At 40.7% G+C, this 16,256-nt stretch overlaps 1 protein-coding gene across 1 annotated transcript in view; it reads left to right on the forward strand.

The window, feature by feature from the left end:
* zdhhc13 (zinc finger DHHC-type palmitoyltransferase 13) overlaps positions 1-15,942 on the forward strand; it is a 32,318-nt gene extending 16,376 nt beyond the window's left edge. The window contains exons 7-17 of the mRNA XM_055154883.1: positions 246-408; positions 1,792-1,917; positions 3,182-3,315; positions 4,369-4,469; positions 6,630-6,754; positions 8,435-8,497; positions 9,044-9,137; positions 10,289-10,372; positions 13,656-13,813; positions 14,076-14,161; positions 14,853-15,942. Of these exons, the coding sequence (XP_055010858.1) occupies positions 246-408; positions 1,792-1,917; positions 3,182-3,315; positions 4,369-4,469; positions 6,630-6,754; positions 8,435-8,497; positions 9,044-9,137; positions 10,289-10,372; positions 13,656-13,813; positions 14,076-14,161; positions 14,853-14,985 (1,267 nt within the window). The 3' untranslated portion in view covers positions 14,986-15,942. The remainder of the gene's footprint in view (positions 1-245; positions 409-1,791; positions 1,918-3,181; positions 3,316-4,368; positions 4,470-6,629; positions 6,755-8,434; positions 8,498-9,043; positions 9,138-10,288; positions 10,373-13,655; positions 13,814-14,075; positions 14,162-14,852) is intronic.
* The last annotated feature ends 314 nt before the right edge of the window (positions 15,943-16,256 follow it).

Raw genomic sequence — 16,256 nt, forward strand, 5'->3', positions numbered from 1 at the left:
TCATGACTTAAAAACCTTTAGATCTGGTCATTTTTTTCTAGATACTTAAACTTAGGACAAAACTCGGACTAAAATGACTCCAAACAATAGATAAACTTTCACTTTTTCCTTTATTAGATGGTCCCTGTTGTGTGTTAAAAAGCCACGTTTACATCAGAGCTTTAATTCTGAATAAAAATGAATTCCTCTTTAAAAAAATCCACGTAAACACTTAATTCCTGATGAAACCGCCTCTCGTGTTCCAGGCCCGAGCCGACCCACTTCCTGGTCCGTCACGAGGCGAGCGTGACGGCCGTGGACGCCTCCAACAGGAACACGCCGCTGCACTGCGCCGTGTTGGCCGGAAACGTGGACGCCGCCCACATCCTGCTGGAGGCGGGAGCCAGTGTGGACGCACAGAACAGCAACGTGAGGAAGAGGAGGAGGGGAGGATGAATGAGGGGGAGGGGAAGAGGGGGAGAGAAAAGAAGAGGGGGAGAAAAGAAAGAGAGAAGAGAGGTGTAGTGTTATAGGCTTTTTAGCTACCGTAATTTCTGGACTATAAGCCTCTATTTTTCTCTCACACCTTGAACGCTGCAGGTTTTGGGGGGTTTTTTGAGTGCAGAAAGTGCCACTGTCTGCGCCGTTCACATGGAGTTACAGTGTTAGGTTGCGCTGTTGTCAGCTTTAAAACAGTTTATCTTTGTGTGATAAAATAAGTGCTGATGCTAACTGAACATTAGTGAGGGGGATACGTCTTAAACGTCTGATGTGCGGCTACTAAAGTTTGAGACGTTTCTTTTCGTCATTTACACAAACTCAAACCTGATCCATACACCTGTCCCCGCCCCCGAGAGAGTCTGAAATCTGCTGAAATCCTTCAAAACACCGACATGATACAGACAGAGCAGAGACTCGAGGAAGATGCTGTTTGATTGTGTTTTTGAACAGTTATTTTGCGCTTCATACACACGCCCTCCTCATGGAAGAACACACGAAGAAATGAAGATGATGAAGCTTTTAAGTTAAAGGTGTTGGACGTGGCTGTTGAAGAAGGAAACAGAGCTGCTGCTGCTGCTGCTGCACGTGAGCTCGACGTCAGTGAGTCGCTGGTGAGACGATGGTGACGGCAGCGTGAAGAACTGACTCAACGCAAAAAGACGACAAAAACTTTCAGAGGCTATAAAAGCAGAAGACCTCAACTTGAAAACGTTCTTGAAGACGTGAACACCTGCCGCTTATAGACAAGTGTGGACTATATATGTACAATTTAAAACATTTTGTTAAAATTTTGTTGGTGCGGCTTATATTCAGGTGCGCTCAATAGTCCGGAAATTATGGTATTTAAATCCTTTATTACGTAACTTTTAACCAAAATATTTTATATATAGATGTATACAATTATTTTTTGTTTATATTAGCGTATGCCGGAGTGTGATTACACATGTCTTTTGTTTTGTGTGTTTGTTGTTTCAGGGTCACACTCGTCTAGAATATTTTGTGTGTTTGTTGTTTCAGGGTCACACTCCTCTAGAATATTTTGTGTGTTTGTTGTTTCAGGGTCACACTCGTCTAGAATATTTTGTGTGTTTGTTGTTTCAGGGTCACACTCCTCTAGAATATTTTGTGTGTTTGTTGTTTCAGGGTCACACTCCTCTGGAATATTTTGTGTGTTTGTTGTTTCAGGGTCACACTCGTCTAGAATATTTTGTGTGTTTGTTGTTTCAGGGTCACACTCCTCTAGAATATTTTGTGTGTTTGTTGTTTCAGGGTCACACTCCTCTAGAATATTTTGTGTGTTTGTTGTTTCAGGGTCACACTCCTCTGGACTTGGCTCATCAGGTGCACAGTCCTCTGCTCATCCACATGTTAAACCTCGTCAAACAGGAGAGGGCGCACTCCAGCTCCCGCTGCCTCCGCCTCGCACACACACACAAGGTACACACACACACACACACACACACACACACAAGGTACACACACACACACACACACACACACACACACACACACAAGGTACACACACAAACACACACACACAAGTTACACACAATAGACTGTATACAACTGGACAGAGTAAACAAGTAAGTCTTTATTTATATAAAGACTTAACACAGACATTTTCTGTCCCCAAAGACACTTTGCACAGCGTTATTCAGCATTGTTCATTCAGCATTCATTCATTCACTCTATATATTGTAGCCACAGCTGCCCTGGGGCACACTGACAGAAGCGCGGCTGCCATGCCGTCGGTCCCTCCAACCACCACCATCACTCACACACACACCACTTTCATACGAGGCAATGTGGTGAAGTGTCTTGCCCAAGGACACAATGATTGAATTGATTGTGTTTAAGTGTCCTTGACTCTCAACTGTTCATGGACCTGGAGCAGGTTTTGGGTTGATGGAGGAAACCGGAGGAAACTCATCCAGACACGGGGAGAAACATGCAAACTCCACACAGAAAGACCCGAGCGACACAGGGATCGAACCCAGAACCTTCTTGCTGTGAGGCATGAGTGCTAGCAAACATCGGCACACATTGACAGCATCGTTCAATTCACCTTTCTATTGAAAAAACGTTGCCTCTCTCTCTGTAACTGCTGCTGTCAGGCTTGTCATTTTGGCCTCAGACAGAGCAGTGCCTACAGTTAGCATCACCCCCAGGGAATGTTGATGAAATCAGCTGTAAAAGTGTCAGTTCTACTGTTTTAAAGCCGTCGTAGAGTCGACTAGTGCGTCTCCACCTGTGTCGTAAAAATGTTGGTCTGTTCGGGGTTGCTGGGCGTCTCCCTTAGAGACAGAGTGAGGAGCTCGGAGTAGAGCCGCTGCTCCTCCACGTGGAGAGGAGCGTCTGAGGGGAGGAGCTCGGAGTAGAGCCGCTGCTCCTCCACGTGGAGAGGAGCGTCTGAGGGGAGGGCGTCTGTTCTGACGTCTCCTGAGCATCTCCTTCGGGAGGTGTTCACGTCCCAGGACACTCTGCAGGGACTATGTCTCTGGACTGGCCTGGAAACACCTCAGGGTCCCCCCGGAGTAGATGGAGGAAGTGTCTGGGGTGAAGGAAGTCCCTGCTTAGACTGATGCCCCCGTAACCCGACCCCGGGAAGAAAATAGATGGATGTTGTGGTTGTGTTTCATGTTTTGGTGCACTTGAGGAGGTCCAGTGTTTTTTATCGTGTTTCTGTTTCCCTCTTCTTCAGGCGTTCGTGCAGTTCGTGGTTTGCTCCGCTCTCTTCGGAAGCATCGGTGCCATTTTGGATCTGGACTCCGAGTCGTGGCTCCTGAAGGGGATTCTGTTGGCCTGTGTCATCGGAGTCTGTAACCTCGTGTCACGGTGAGAGAAGAGTCACTAAAAACATTTTATCACAGAGCAGCAACGATTAGAGAAGACGTTTGGAAACACGCGGATGACGACTTCCGGTGAATTTCCCGACACTGGGCGTGTGATTAAAAACGTGGATGCTACAAAAACAGAACGCTACAGTGACGTCTTTTTTTATTTATTTTTTTAACAAATTATAATACACGAATTAACAGGCAATTTTCTAAAAGGAAAAAAGAAACAACAGAACAACATCTAGATGAAGAAAACTGGGCCATTTTCTCAGTTTTCCCAGATTTTGTCAGAGTTTCTATCGCCAACAGAACCCAAACAAAGTCATCCTCCACATGTTTCCAAACGTCTTCGGTTTTGTGACGTAAGCGTGAATAGAGCCAGTTAATCCACTCAACGTGAAAAAAGTAAATGTAGTTGTATTTTTTTTTATCGTAATCGGTATCTGAACTAAAGACAGTGACATTATTAAATCAAAAAGTCAAAAAATAATCAACATTTTCTCATTTTCATCAGTAACACTACATTTATAAATATTCTCTGTCTAGAAACCTTTTTCAAACCTTTTTTAAATTTTTATTTTGCTGTACATGTATTAAAGAACAGCACGTAATATATTTAGATCACCATGTTGACTTTTATTGTTTTTAAAATGATATATTCACCGAAAACCAAAACAAAAGTCACTCCAGAACTCAAAATGAAACTCCTGCACATTAGTTTTGTGTCATGTTTTTGTGTATTTATGGAGAATTCTCGTGTTGGAGCATGGGGGACGTAGGCTTGTGGGCGGAGCCTCGTACAGAATCTTACATCTAACTGTAAATAGGGTCTGAATAGGGCCCAGGAGAGATCACTAGATGGCTCAAACATGCACGGACGACTCTGAAACTTCTCCAGAACGTGGGAGAAAAATCCAGAAGGTTGATTTTTGCGTAATTCCCCCTCTTTAAAACATCGACTACTAAAATACTCATTAGTCGCAGCTCTGTCGTGTTCGTGTTTATACAAAAGTAATAATTAAAGACTGACGAGAGCTGTGGTTTTCCTCAGACACACGCGCAGCCCGGAGTTCCAGACGGTGCTCCCCTCCTCTGCGCTCGTGGCCTCTGTGTTCTGGATGCTGGTCACGTGGTTCCTCTGGTTCCTCCCTGATATCCTTTTATTTTATTTATTTATTTATTTATCTAAACCTCAGTCACACTCATTATAATGTTTTAAGCTGTGTTCAGACCGCGATGTCAGGGTGTTCAGTTTATACAGCAAGTCTGTGTGGACTAGGGAGGGGCATTCGATGAAATTTTCTTAATCGATCGTCGGAAGAATTAACGATCGATTATCGATTAATCATTAACGTTTTTATATTAAAATGATCATCATTATTATTACTATCTGCACTAATCTGCATAAATAAATTCAACTTTACGACATATAAACATAACGACTCTAGATCCACATCAGCTGTTTGACATTATAATGTGTTTAATTCAGTTTTGTTCAAATCTCACAGAAACAAAACTTAAAACCACATCACTAATTTACATAAACTAAGTGAAGATAAAACTCCAGCTCTTGTGTCGCTGATGTGGTTCAACTTGTGTTGGATTAAAAGACATGACTCAGGTGAATACAGGTCAGTGTGACCAGATTTGTGTTTGTCAAAACCAGGACAGCGTACGGGGGGAGGGGGGCGGGGCCTCGTCATCCACATTGAGCGACTCTCACCTGGAAAAACTTTTTCCCACTGGACACAGAAACATATGTGCTGCTTTATCCACTGTGCACATGGACTCACACTTGTCCCAACGCAACGGAAAGTGTGGAATTTCTTCTACAAATCCTGGTTAAATCCACATTTGTGCTTCGGTTCGTTACAGACTGACCCACTGTTTGTGTCTCGCTCCTTCTGATGCAGAGACACATGTACACACCTGTTTGGTCACGACACACACAAACATACATTCAGTTTGTCGATGAAAATGAACGTAATCGATGAAATTCTTAATGATCAATTATCGAATAATCGACTAATCATGCCCATCCTTAATGTGGACACTCATCTAGTGAAGTTGCTGATATGATACACACCTGGATACAGTGAGCTTTCGATTTGATACGGTTCAATAAAAATAAAGTCTGAATCATGGCTGACACTAAAAGTCTTTGTTAAACCACCAAAGTTCATATAAAACACAAACATTTTAATCCTCAAAACAGTGAAAATGTCAAATGTGTCACATAAACGAGTTTCCTTCCTCTAAACCAGGGGTGTCAAACATACGGCCCGGGGCCCAGATCCGGCCCTCCAAGACCTTTAATCTGGCCCTCAGCTGATTTTCTACTCAAATATTTGAATTATATTTTGTATTAAAATCTTGTTAATTTTCTGTGGTGTTTATCACAGCAGCGTCTCCAGCGTCTCTGTACGTGGCCCCTCCCACCAGAGCAGCACAAATGAAGACTTGTCTCTTTCCAAACGCTCTTAAAGGACGATCGTTTTGACTGTTGACCGTGACACCCTCATCAGAAAAATGTCCAACATGAGAAAAGTGGAGCCGAGTGCAGGATTTTACAACAAAAATTTACTTATTCCTGTTTACAGACAAGTTCATGTTCAAACTTTGTGTTGAAATTGTATTTTTACCTCCGCCAAGGAGGTTATGTTTTTGCCGGCGTTTGTTTGTTTGTTTGTTTGTTTGTTTGTCTGTTAGCAACATAACTCAAAAAGTTATGCATCGATTTTGATGAAATTTTCAGGATTTGTTGGAAATGTGAAAAGGAAGAACTGATTTCATTTTGGGGCTGATCCGGAAGAAATCCTGGATTCTGGATCACTTTGAAATTTTAGTTAACATTGTGGTAAATGGGGCCAAAAATTTAGTTTCTCAATATCTCGGTTAATTATTGACCAAACCCCATGAAATTTGACTCAGGGATGGACAATGGGATCCTCTTTCATATTCCAAACTGAAAGATACGAGACAAATATTTATGGAAAACACAGTTAATATGAGGGGGACTGTGGTCCTTGGCGGAGTCTGCGCTCTCTGACTGCTTTTCTAGTTCTTAAAGTTTCAGGTTGTTCATAATATTATAATTTTTTGTAAAAGAAAGAGTTCATCAGTTAAAAAACATTTCTGTAATAGATTTGTGTTTCTCTGCACAAATAACTCACTGTTTTTGTATTCTGACTCCGTTCACAATCAGAATACAAAAAACAGGTATTCTGACTGTGAGCTGGGTCAGTTTAGGTTTAGGTTAAGAGGCTGGGAGGGCATCTGGCTCTTTTTTTTTTCCTTAACCGTGTCCTTCACAGAGTCCCGGGGCGCTGGTCCAGATCCTGTTCACTCTAAACTTCACGTGTCTTTTGTATTTTTACTTTCGCTGCTGCAGGACGGATCCCGGAGTGATCAGAGCCACCGAGGAGCAGAAGAAAATGGTGACACTTTTATTTTTAATTTAAATAAAAAACAAAAATTATTAACTTCTTAAATCTGAATTAAACAAAGCGCCCGTATTATACTATTCTCTGATCTCTGTTCTAATGTTTCCTCGTCACAAACAAACCTGAAGTTGTATTTTTCCAAGTATTTTTTTTTATAAATTTTATTTATATTTTTAATTTATTGAAACAGCACATTTTATAAACCTAACAGTTTCCGAAGTGCTGCACAGACAAATTAATACGATAAAAGTAAAATAAAATAAAATAATAAAAGAAACAATAAAATAAAAATAAAGCCAAAAATAAACTATTAAAAAAAAAATAAAAAAATGCATAAAGCTAAGAATTTAATAAAAAAAAAAAAAAAATGAATCAATAATAAAATAATAATAATCAATAATAAAATAATAATACTACTACTAATAATAATAATAATAAAATCATCATAATAATAATAGTTGTTGTTTTTGTTATTTTTAAAATAATTATAATTATAATAAATACATAAAAATAAAATATAACGCTTACATTAATTAAAATAAAATAAAAAACACAATAATAATAAAATTGTGAACCAGTGTGTAATTAAAGAAACTTGGCCCATTCATGACGAACACGTGAGTCAGTTTAGTCACATTTTCTTTGTGTTTTGGTCGTTTTTAAGCACATTTTCTGTACTTTACCTCAACCAATACCAATTTATGTCTCTCGTTATTGTTGGCAGGAATTAAATTGGTCAAAAATAGGGACACCTGGGACATTTCTTAAAAAAAAAAAAAAAAAAAAAAAACTGGGACAAATCGCTGGTTTTGTGTAAATCTGCTGGGACAGGGGACACAGACTCAAAACTGGGACACACGAGTTCTTCCCTCAAACTAAAAACACTAAATCTAGAGCAGACTTTCAGCTCTGGAGTGTTCTCTGTGCACAGCAGCGTCCGCCAACCTCACTGTGAGCGTCCCTCCTTCCCGTGCGGTTTTATCTCTGCGCGGTTTGTGCTGAAATGAATAAATATTTAAAGATAAGATCGTGAACAGATGAACAGAGAGCTGTGGGTGGACGTCTCTTACATTACAACATGTTAAAAGTACAAATAAAATAAATCTACACGAGTTATTTGACCAGAGAGAGAATTAATAGAACCTCAGAAGAACAAGCACCTTTAAAAAAATTAAAAATAAAGATAAGAACTAATAAAAAAGTGATTGTATTTCTGTTTGAGGAGATAGTGTATGGAACAACCTGAGTGATGAAAAAAAAAACCTCTATAAACACTGTAGAAGCCTTTAAAAAAAAGTACTATGAATTCAATTTTGTTTGTTTTAATTTATATTTTGTCACTTATACACAGTGTTGGGAAGTTTACTTTTAAAATGTAATCCCCTACAGATTACAGATTACACACCCCAACAAGTAGTTTGTAACGTAATGTTCACACTGGAGTCACATACAAGTCACATTTAACTGGAAATGTGAACGACCTCGAAAAAACATCGGATTTCACAAAAAAATCGGAATTGAGCGTTAAGCCCTGCAGTCTGAACGTAGACTTAGTGTGTTTACAGGTTTGTCTCCATGACGATAGACCAAAATGATGTCGTTACTGTGGAACATTAGTGATAACGTCTCCTCGCACTTTATTCTGACCTGGGATTTCTCTCTGTGGTGTTTCAGAACGTGTTGGTTTTGGCTGAAGCCGGCTGTTTGGACCCCAGAGTGTTCTGTACCTCCTGTATGGTGAGTGTTACACAAAACGTATTTTTGCTTTTGTTTAGGACTTCAGTGACAAAATACAGCCGTAGATTTAAGAACTTCCAATCCAATCCAACTTTATTTGTACAGCACATTTTATAAACAAGACAGTTTCCAAATAATAGAATCAATAGGTACAAGAATAATAATAAAATCAATGAATAAAAATTATAAAATCAGTAAATAAAGGCAGTAGTAAAAGAATAAAAGTTCCCACGGTCATGGAAATCCTGGAAAAGCCATGTTCTGTCAGGCTATTCTGATTATTTCTGAACATCTGCACCTTTTGTTTTAAATGAGACGACAATAAATCCACTGACTGGATTTAGAATGTTCAAAAACTATCATCTCAAACCATAAGGTGAGTGGAAAGAGTTCACATTTTATATTTAACCCCAAAAGTCTGATGAATTCTACACATTTAGAAAGTCATAAAGTCATGGAAAATTCACTTTAGGTCAAGAAAAAGTCATGGAAAAGTTTTGAAATTTTGTCAGTGAAAAAGAGCCTGAGTTTGTGTTTGTGTTTCAGATAAAGAAACCTGTGAGGACGTATCACTGCTTCATCTGTGACTCGTGTGTCGCAAAACACGACCATCACTCCATCTGGACCAACAACTGCATCGGTAACACACAAATATATACACAAATACACACAAAAATACACAAATATATACAAATACACTCACAAAACACGACCATCACTCCATCTGGACCAACAACTGCATCGGTAACACACAAATATATACACAAATAAACACAAATACACACAAAAATACACTCACATAACACAAGCATCACTCCATCTGGACAACAACTGCATCGGTAACATAAAAATACACACAAAAATACACAAATATATACAAATATATACAAATACACTCACATAACACAAGCATCACTCCATCTGGACCAACAACTGCATCGGTAACATAAAAATACACACAAAAATACACAAATATATACAAATATATACAAATACACTCACATAACACAAGCATCACTCCATCTGGACCAACAACTGCATCGGTAACACACAAATATATACACAAATAAACACAAATACACACAAAAATACACTCACATAACACAAGCATCACTCCATCTGGACCAACAACTGCATCGGTAACATAAAAATACACAAAAATATACTAAAATATACACAAATATTCACAAAAATGTACACAAATATTCACAAAAATATACACAAAAATGTACACAAATATTCACAAAAAATATACTAAAATATACACAAAAATATACTAAAATATACACTAAAATATGCACAAATATACACAAAAATATACTAAAATATACACTAAAATATACACAAATATACACAAAAATATACTAAAATATACACAAAAATATACTAAAATATACACAAAAATATGCACAAATATACACAAAAATATACTAAAATATACACAAAATATACACAAAAATATACTAAAATATACACAAAAATATACACAAATATTCACAAAAATATACACAAATATACACAAAAATATACACAAAAATATACACAAAAATATACACAAATATTCACAAAAATATACACAAAAAATATACTAAAATATACACAAAAATAAACTAAAATATACACAAATAAATAAATAAAAACAAAAATACACTCACTCAACACAACCATCACTCCATCTGGACCAACATTTGCTTTTAAACGTGTCTTGTGAGCTGAAAATTGATTTAAAGACATAATTCTAGTGGCAGTCGGACTCTGAGTCTGAAGTATTTTGTGTGGTTGTTGTTCCAGGAGCGAGGAACCATCACCTCTTCGTCCTCTTCCTCCTCTCCATGTCTCTGATGGGAGTCTGGATGTTCTACGGCGCCGTGCTCTGTGAGTTTAAACTCGACATGAACCTGAGCAGAACGTGACACTCGCCTCGTGATGTGAACATGTGCACAGTCCACACCTGAGGCTCGCTGAAGGATGATAGTGAAAGGAGGGAGCAGAAAACACAACAGACCAGTGGACAGGGACTCATCAGGGCAGGAGGATAAACCCACACACACGAGAAACACACATGTACTGCTGTAGAAAACCAGAGGAATTAGTGAACATAAAACACTCCAGCAGAGGGCGCAGTTGTTTATTCCTTGAGCTTCACCCTCACGCTCTCCTCAGGGTCACATAGACCCGAAGAAAATCTTTTTTTCCTTCCCGCTTTCTTGGGGCGGATCAATCAATTAATTTTCTTGCCTGATTGACCCGCCCCAAGAGAGCTCGAAGGTAAAAAAAAATGTGACCCCGAGGAGAGCATGAGGGTTTAATGATTAATGACATCCAGACAAAAATACCAGGAAGAAAAGATGCTAAAATCATGTTTGAAGTCACAGTTTATTTGCACATTTTATAAACAATCAATAATCCATACCCCTGTGTGTGTGTGTGTGTGTGTGTGTGTGTGTGTGTGTGTGTGTGTGTGTGTGTGTGTGTGTGTGTGTGTGTGTGTGTGTGTGTGTTCAGTGTGTGTGTGTGTTGTGTGTGTGTGTGTGTGTGTGTGTGTGTGTTGTGTGTTCATGTGTGTGTGTGTGTGTGTGTGTGTGTGTTCGTGTGTGTGTGTTCATGTGTGTGTGTGTGTGTGTGTGTGTGTTGTGTGTGTGTGTGTGTGTGTGTGTGTGTGTGTTCGTGTGTGTGTGTGTGTGTGTGTGTTTGTGTGTGTGTGTTTGTGTGTGTGTGTTCGTGTGTGTGTGTGTGTGTGTGTGTGTGTGTGTGTGTGTGTGTGTGTGTGTGTGTGTGTGTGTGTGTGTGTGTGTTCGTGTGTGTGTGTGTGTGTGTGTGTGTGTTGTGTGTTGTGTGTTCATGTGTGTGTGTGTGTGTGTGTGTGTGTGTGTGTGTGTGTGTGTGTGTGTGTGTGTGTTCGTGTGTGTGTGTTCATGTGTGTGTGTGTGTGTGTGTGTGTGTGTGTGTGTGTGTGTGTGTGTGTGTGTGTGTTCATGTGTGTGTGTGTGTGTGTTCATGTGTGTGTGTTCTGTGTGTTGTGTGTTCATGTGTGTGTGTGTGTGTGTGTTCGTGTGTGTTCGTGTGTGTGTGTGTTCATGTGTGTTCATGTGTGTGTGTTCAGTGTGTGTGTGTGTGTTGTGTTCATGTGTGTGTGTGTGTGTGTGTGTGTGTGTTGTGTGTGTGTGTTCATGTGTGTGTGTGTGTGTGTGTGTGTTCATGTGTGTGTGTGTGTGTGTGTGTGTGTGTGTTCGTGTGTGTTGTGTGTGTGTGTGTATGTGTGTGTTCATGTGTGTGTGTGTGTGTGTGTGTGTTGTGTGTGTGTGTGTGTGTGTGTGTGTGTGTGTGTGTGTGTGTGTGTGTGTGTGTGTGTGTGTGTGTGTGTGTTCATGTGTGTGTGTGTGTGTGTGTTCATGTGTGTGTGTGTGTTCATGTGTGTGTGTTTGTGTGTGTTGTGTGTGTGTGTGTGTGTGTGTTCGTGTGTGTGTGTGTGTTCATGTGTGTGTGTGTTCATGTGTGTGTGTGTGTTCGTGTGTGTGTGTTCATGTGTGTGTTCATGTGTGTGTGTGTGTGTGTGTGTGTGTGTTCATGTGTGTGTGTGTGTGTTCATGTGTTCGTGTGTGTGTGTGTGTGTTCATGTGTTCATGTGTGTGTGTGTGTGTGTGTGTGTGTGTGTTCATGTGTTCATGTGTGTGTGTGTGTGTGTGTTCATGTGTGTGTGTGTGTGTGTGTGTTCATGTGTTCATGTGTGTGTGTGTGTGTGTTCATGTGTGTGTGTGTTCATGTGTGTGTGTGTGTGTGTTCATGTGTGTGTGTGTGTGTTCATGTGTGTGTGTGTGTGTGTTCATGTGTGTGTGTGTGTTGTGTGTGTGTGTGTGTGTGTGTGTTCGTGTGTGTGTGTTCATGTGTTCATGTGTGTGTGTGTGTGTGTTCATGTGTGTGTGTGTGTGTGTTCATGTGTGTGTGTGTGTGTGTGTGTGTGTGTGTGTGTGTTCATGTGTTCATGTGTGTGTGTGTGTGTGTGTGTGTGTGTGTGTGTGTGTGTGTGTGTGTTGTGTGTGTGTGTGTGTGTGTGTTCATGTGTTCATGTGTGTGTGTGTGTGTGTGTGTGTTCATGTGTGTGTGTTGTGTGTGTTCATGTGTTGTGTGTGTGTGTTCATGTGTGTTGTGTGTGTGTGTGTTCATGTGTGTGTGTGTGTGTGTGTTCATGTGTGTGTGTTCATGTGTGTGTGTGTGTGTGTGTTCATGTGTTCATGTGTGTGTGTGTGTGTGTTCATGTGTGTGTGTGTGTGTGTGTGTTCGTGTGTGTGTGTTCATGTATGTGTGTGTGTGTGTTCGTGTGTGTTCATGTGTTGTGTGTGTGTGTGTGTGTGTGTGTGTTCATGTGTGTGTGTGTGGTGTGTGTTCATGTCATGTGTGTGTGTGTGTGTGTGTTCATGTGTTCATGTGTGTGTGTGTGTGTGTGTGTGTTCATGTGTTCATGTGTTCATGTGTGTGTGTGTGTGTTCATGTGTTCATGTGTGTGTGTGTGTTCATGTGTGTGTGTGTGTGTGTGTGTGTGTTCATGTGTGTGTGTGTTCATGTGTTCATGTGTGTGTGTGTGTGTGTGTTCATGTGTGTGTGTCATGTGTGTGTGTGTGTGTGTTCATGTGTTCATGTGTGTGTGTGTGTGTTTCATGTGTGTGTGTGTTCATGTGTGTGTGTGTGTGTGTGTGTGTGTGTGTTCATGTGTGTGTGTGTGTGTGTGTTGTGTGTTGTGTGTGTGTGTGTGTTCATGTGTTCATGTGTGTGTGTGTCATGTGTTCATGTGTTCATGTGTGTGTGTGTGTGTGTGTGTGTGTGTGTTCATGTGTGTGTGTTCATGTGTTCATGTGTGTGTGTTCATGTGTTCATGTGTGTGTGTGTGTTCATGTGTGTGTGTGTGTTCATGTGTGTGTTCATGTGTTCATGTGTGTGTGTGTGTGTGTTCATGTGTGTGTGTGTGTGTGTGTTCATGTGTGTGTGTGTGTGTGTGTGTTCATGTGTGTGTGTGTGTTCATGTGTGTGTGTGTGTGTTCATGTGTTCATGTGTGTGTGTGTTCATGTGTGTGTGTGTGTTCATGTGTGTGAGTGTGTTCATGTGTTCATGTGTGTGTGTTCGTGTGTTCATGTGTTCATGTGTGTGTGTGTTGTGTTCCAGTCTGGAGGTCCCACTGCTCCTCTCTGCCGTCTGAAGCCCGGCCGTGGGCTCTGATCTCTGGGTGTGTCTTCTCGTCTCCGTGGGTGTCGTCCATCTTGCTGCTGTCTGTGTACCACAGCTGCTGGAGCTGCGTCACTCTGCTCGTGCAGCTCTACCAGGTCTGTGCAGTCACCAGTCCAACTCTGGTTCTATGAGTCACTGCCCCCTGGTGGTCAGTGCGGGTGACATAAAACTGAAATATACTGAAGGAGACTTGATGTAAGAGGGTTTTTTTACCATGTGACACTGGTTCAGAGTGAATCATGTTTGAACAGAAACATTTTGCAGTGAAAGTTCCACCATTAAAACCTGATTTAAAGTCAGTTTCTTTATATTTCTTTATATTTATATTTCTGGTGTCTTGTCTCTGTGTTTGTGCAGATCTCGTTTTTGGGTTTGACGACGTCTGAAATCAAGAGTCTCGGAAAACTACGACAAAACATGTCCCTGAGACAGAACCCGTACAAGTGAGTAAGACCAGGTTTAGTCCTGGTTTAGACCTGGTTTAGTCCTGGTTTAGTCTTGGTTTACACATGGTTTAGACCTGGTTTAGTCCTTGGTTTAGTCCTGGTTTAGTCCTGGTTTAGTCCTGGTTTTAGTCCTGGTTTTAGTCCTAGTTTAGACATGGTTTAGTTCTGGTTTAGACCTGGTTTAGTCCTTGGTTTAGTCCTAGGTTTAGACCTGGTTTAGTCCTGGTTTAGTCGCCTGCTTTAGTCTTGGTTTACACATGGTTTAGACCTGGTTTAGTCCTAGTTTGGACATGGTTTAGTTCTGGTTTAGTCCTTGGTTTAGTCCTTGGTTTAGTCCTGGTTTAGTCCTGGTTTAGTCCTGGTTTTAGTCCTAGTTTAGACATGGTTTAGTTCTGGTTTAGACCTGGTTTACACCTGCTTTAGTCCTGGTTTAGTCCTGGTTCACACCTGGTTCAGACATGGTTTGGACCTGGTTTGGACCTGGTTTAGTCCTGTTCTAGTCCTGCTTTAGTCCTTTTTAGTCCTTTTTAGTCCTGTTCTAGTCTCGTTTTAGTCTTGGCTTAGTCCTGTTCTAGTCTCGTTTTAGTCCTGTTCTAGTCCTGGTCTGGTCCTGGTCTGGTCCTGGTCCTGGTCTAGTCCTGGTCTGGTCCTGGTCTGGTCCTGGTCTGACCCTGTTCTCTGTCCTCAGTCTGGGCGTGGTCAGAAACTTGGCCTCGTTCTTCCAGCTCAGATGTTGTGGACTTTTCAAGGCGTCGCTCGTCGACTGGACTCAGCAGACGTCGCTGGACCAGAGTCTGTTTGGACCCAGCGACATGGTCTGACCAATGAGAGGGCGGCTTTAGGGACACGCCCACCCGCGGACCAATCACAGAGCTGCTTTAGGGACACGCCCGCTGACGAACCAATCGCAGAGCTGCTACGGACAGACGTTTTCTTTCTGACCGATGAAATGTCTCCAGCGCTTCTCTGGACCAATCCCAGGCTCCGTTTTTGAAGACCATCAACCAATCACAGCCCTGTTCTCAAGACACGCCCACTTTTTTCAACCAATCAGGATTTAAACCACTACCGCGTCACATTTTGGACCAATCAGGCGGCTCCTTTTGTGACACGCCCCCAGATCTGACCAATCACAAGACGAAGGACCAAAGCACAGAGATTTTATTATTTATTTTTGTAGTTTGAAGGTTCAATTCCTGTGTAAAAAAAAAAAATCTGTGAAAAAAGCTGCTGCCTTAAACTGTAACCACTGACTTTTCTTTTTTTTTTTTTTATTTACACCAAATGATTTGAAACTGAATTTTTTAACGAAGACACACTGTGCAAACTGGACTTTTCAGAGATTTGAATCATGTTCTACTAGTTTTTCTTCTCACTGATCCTCGTGTTCTAAAACAACAAGGTTTTAGAGTCGTCCATGCATGTTTGAGTCATCTAGGGATCTTTCCTGGGCCCTATTCAAGCCCTACTCACGCTTAAAAGTACGAGCAGTGTTGGGAAGGTGACTTTTAAAATGTAATCCCCTACAGATTACAGATTACATACACCAAAAAGTAGTTTGTAACATAATCGATTAAATTACTTAAAGTGAGTAATGTAATCTGAATACTTTGGATTACTTGATTTGCCGTAGAGAAACAAAGACGAGGAAATCGTTTTGTCCAATAAAAGAAAATAAAAAGTCCAGACTTTACTGAACCAAATTAAAAATATTATTGAGAGACGACGAGACACGGTCCACACAGCAGGATTTAGTCCTGTTCAATCCTGTTTTAGACCTGTTTACTCACCTTTTCTTATTATAACCTGGTTTAGAATACTTAGAGGTTAAAGACCTTAGAAACTGTTTTGACTGGTTTAGATGTAACTGGTTTTAGACCTGGTAGATAGAGTTTAGTCCTGGTCCTATTTTCTGGTTTAAACCTGTTTTAGTCCTGTTTTAGACCTGGTTCTGGTAAAGTCCTGGTTTAGCTGTTTTAGACCTGGTTTAGTCCTGGTTTTAGACCTGTTTAGTAACCTGTAGTTTAACCTGTCCTGTAGTTTAGACCTTTAACCTGGTTTTTAACCTGGTTTAGACCTGTTTAATTAGACC

The sequence above is a fragment of the Boleophthalmus pectinirostris genome, unplaced genomic scaffold (assembly GCF_026225935.1).
Source record: "Boleophthalmus pectinirostris isolate CB_2022bp ecotype Guang Dong unplaced genomic scaffold, ASM2622593v1 HiC_scaffold_19, whole genome shotgun sequence".
Taxonomy (NCBI): domain Eukaryota; kingdom Metazoa; phylum Chordata; class Actinopteri; order Gobiiformes; family Gobiidae; genus Boleophthalmus; species Boleophthalmus pectinirostris.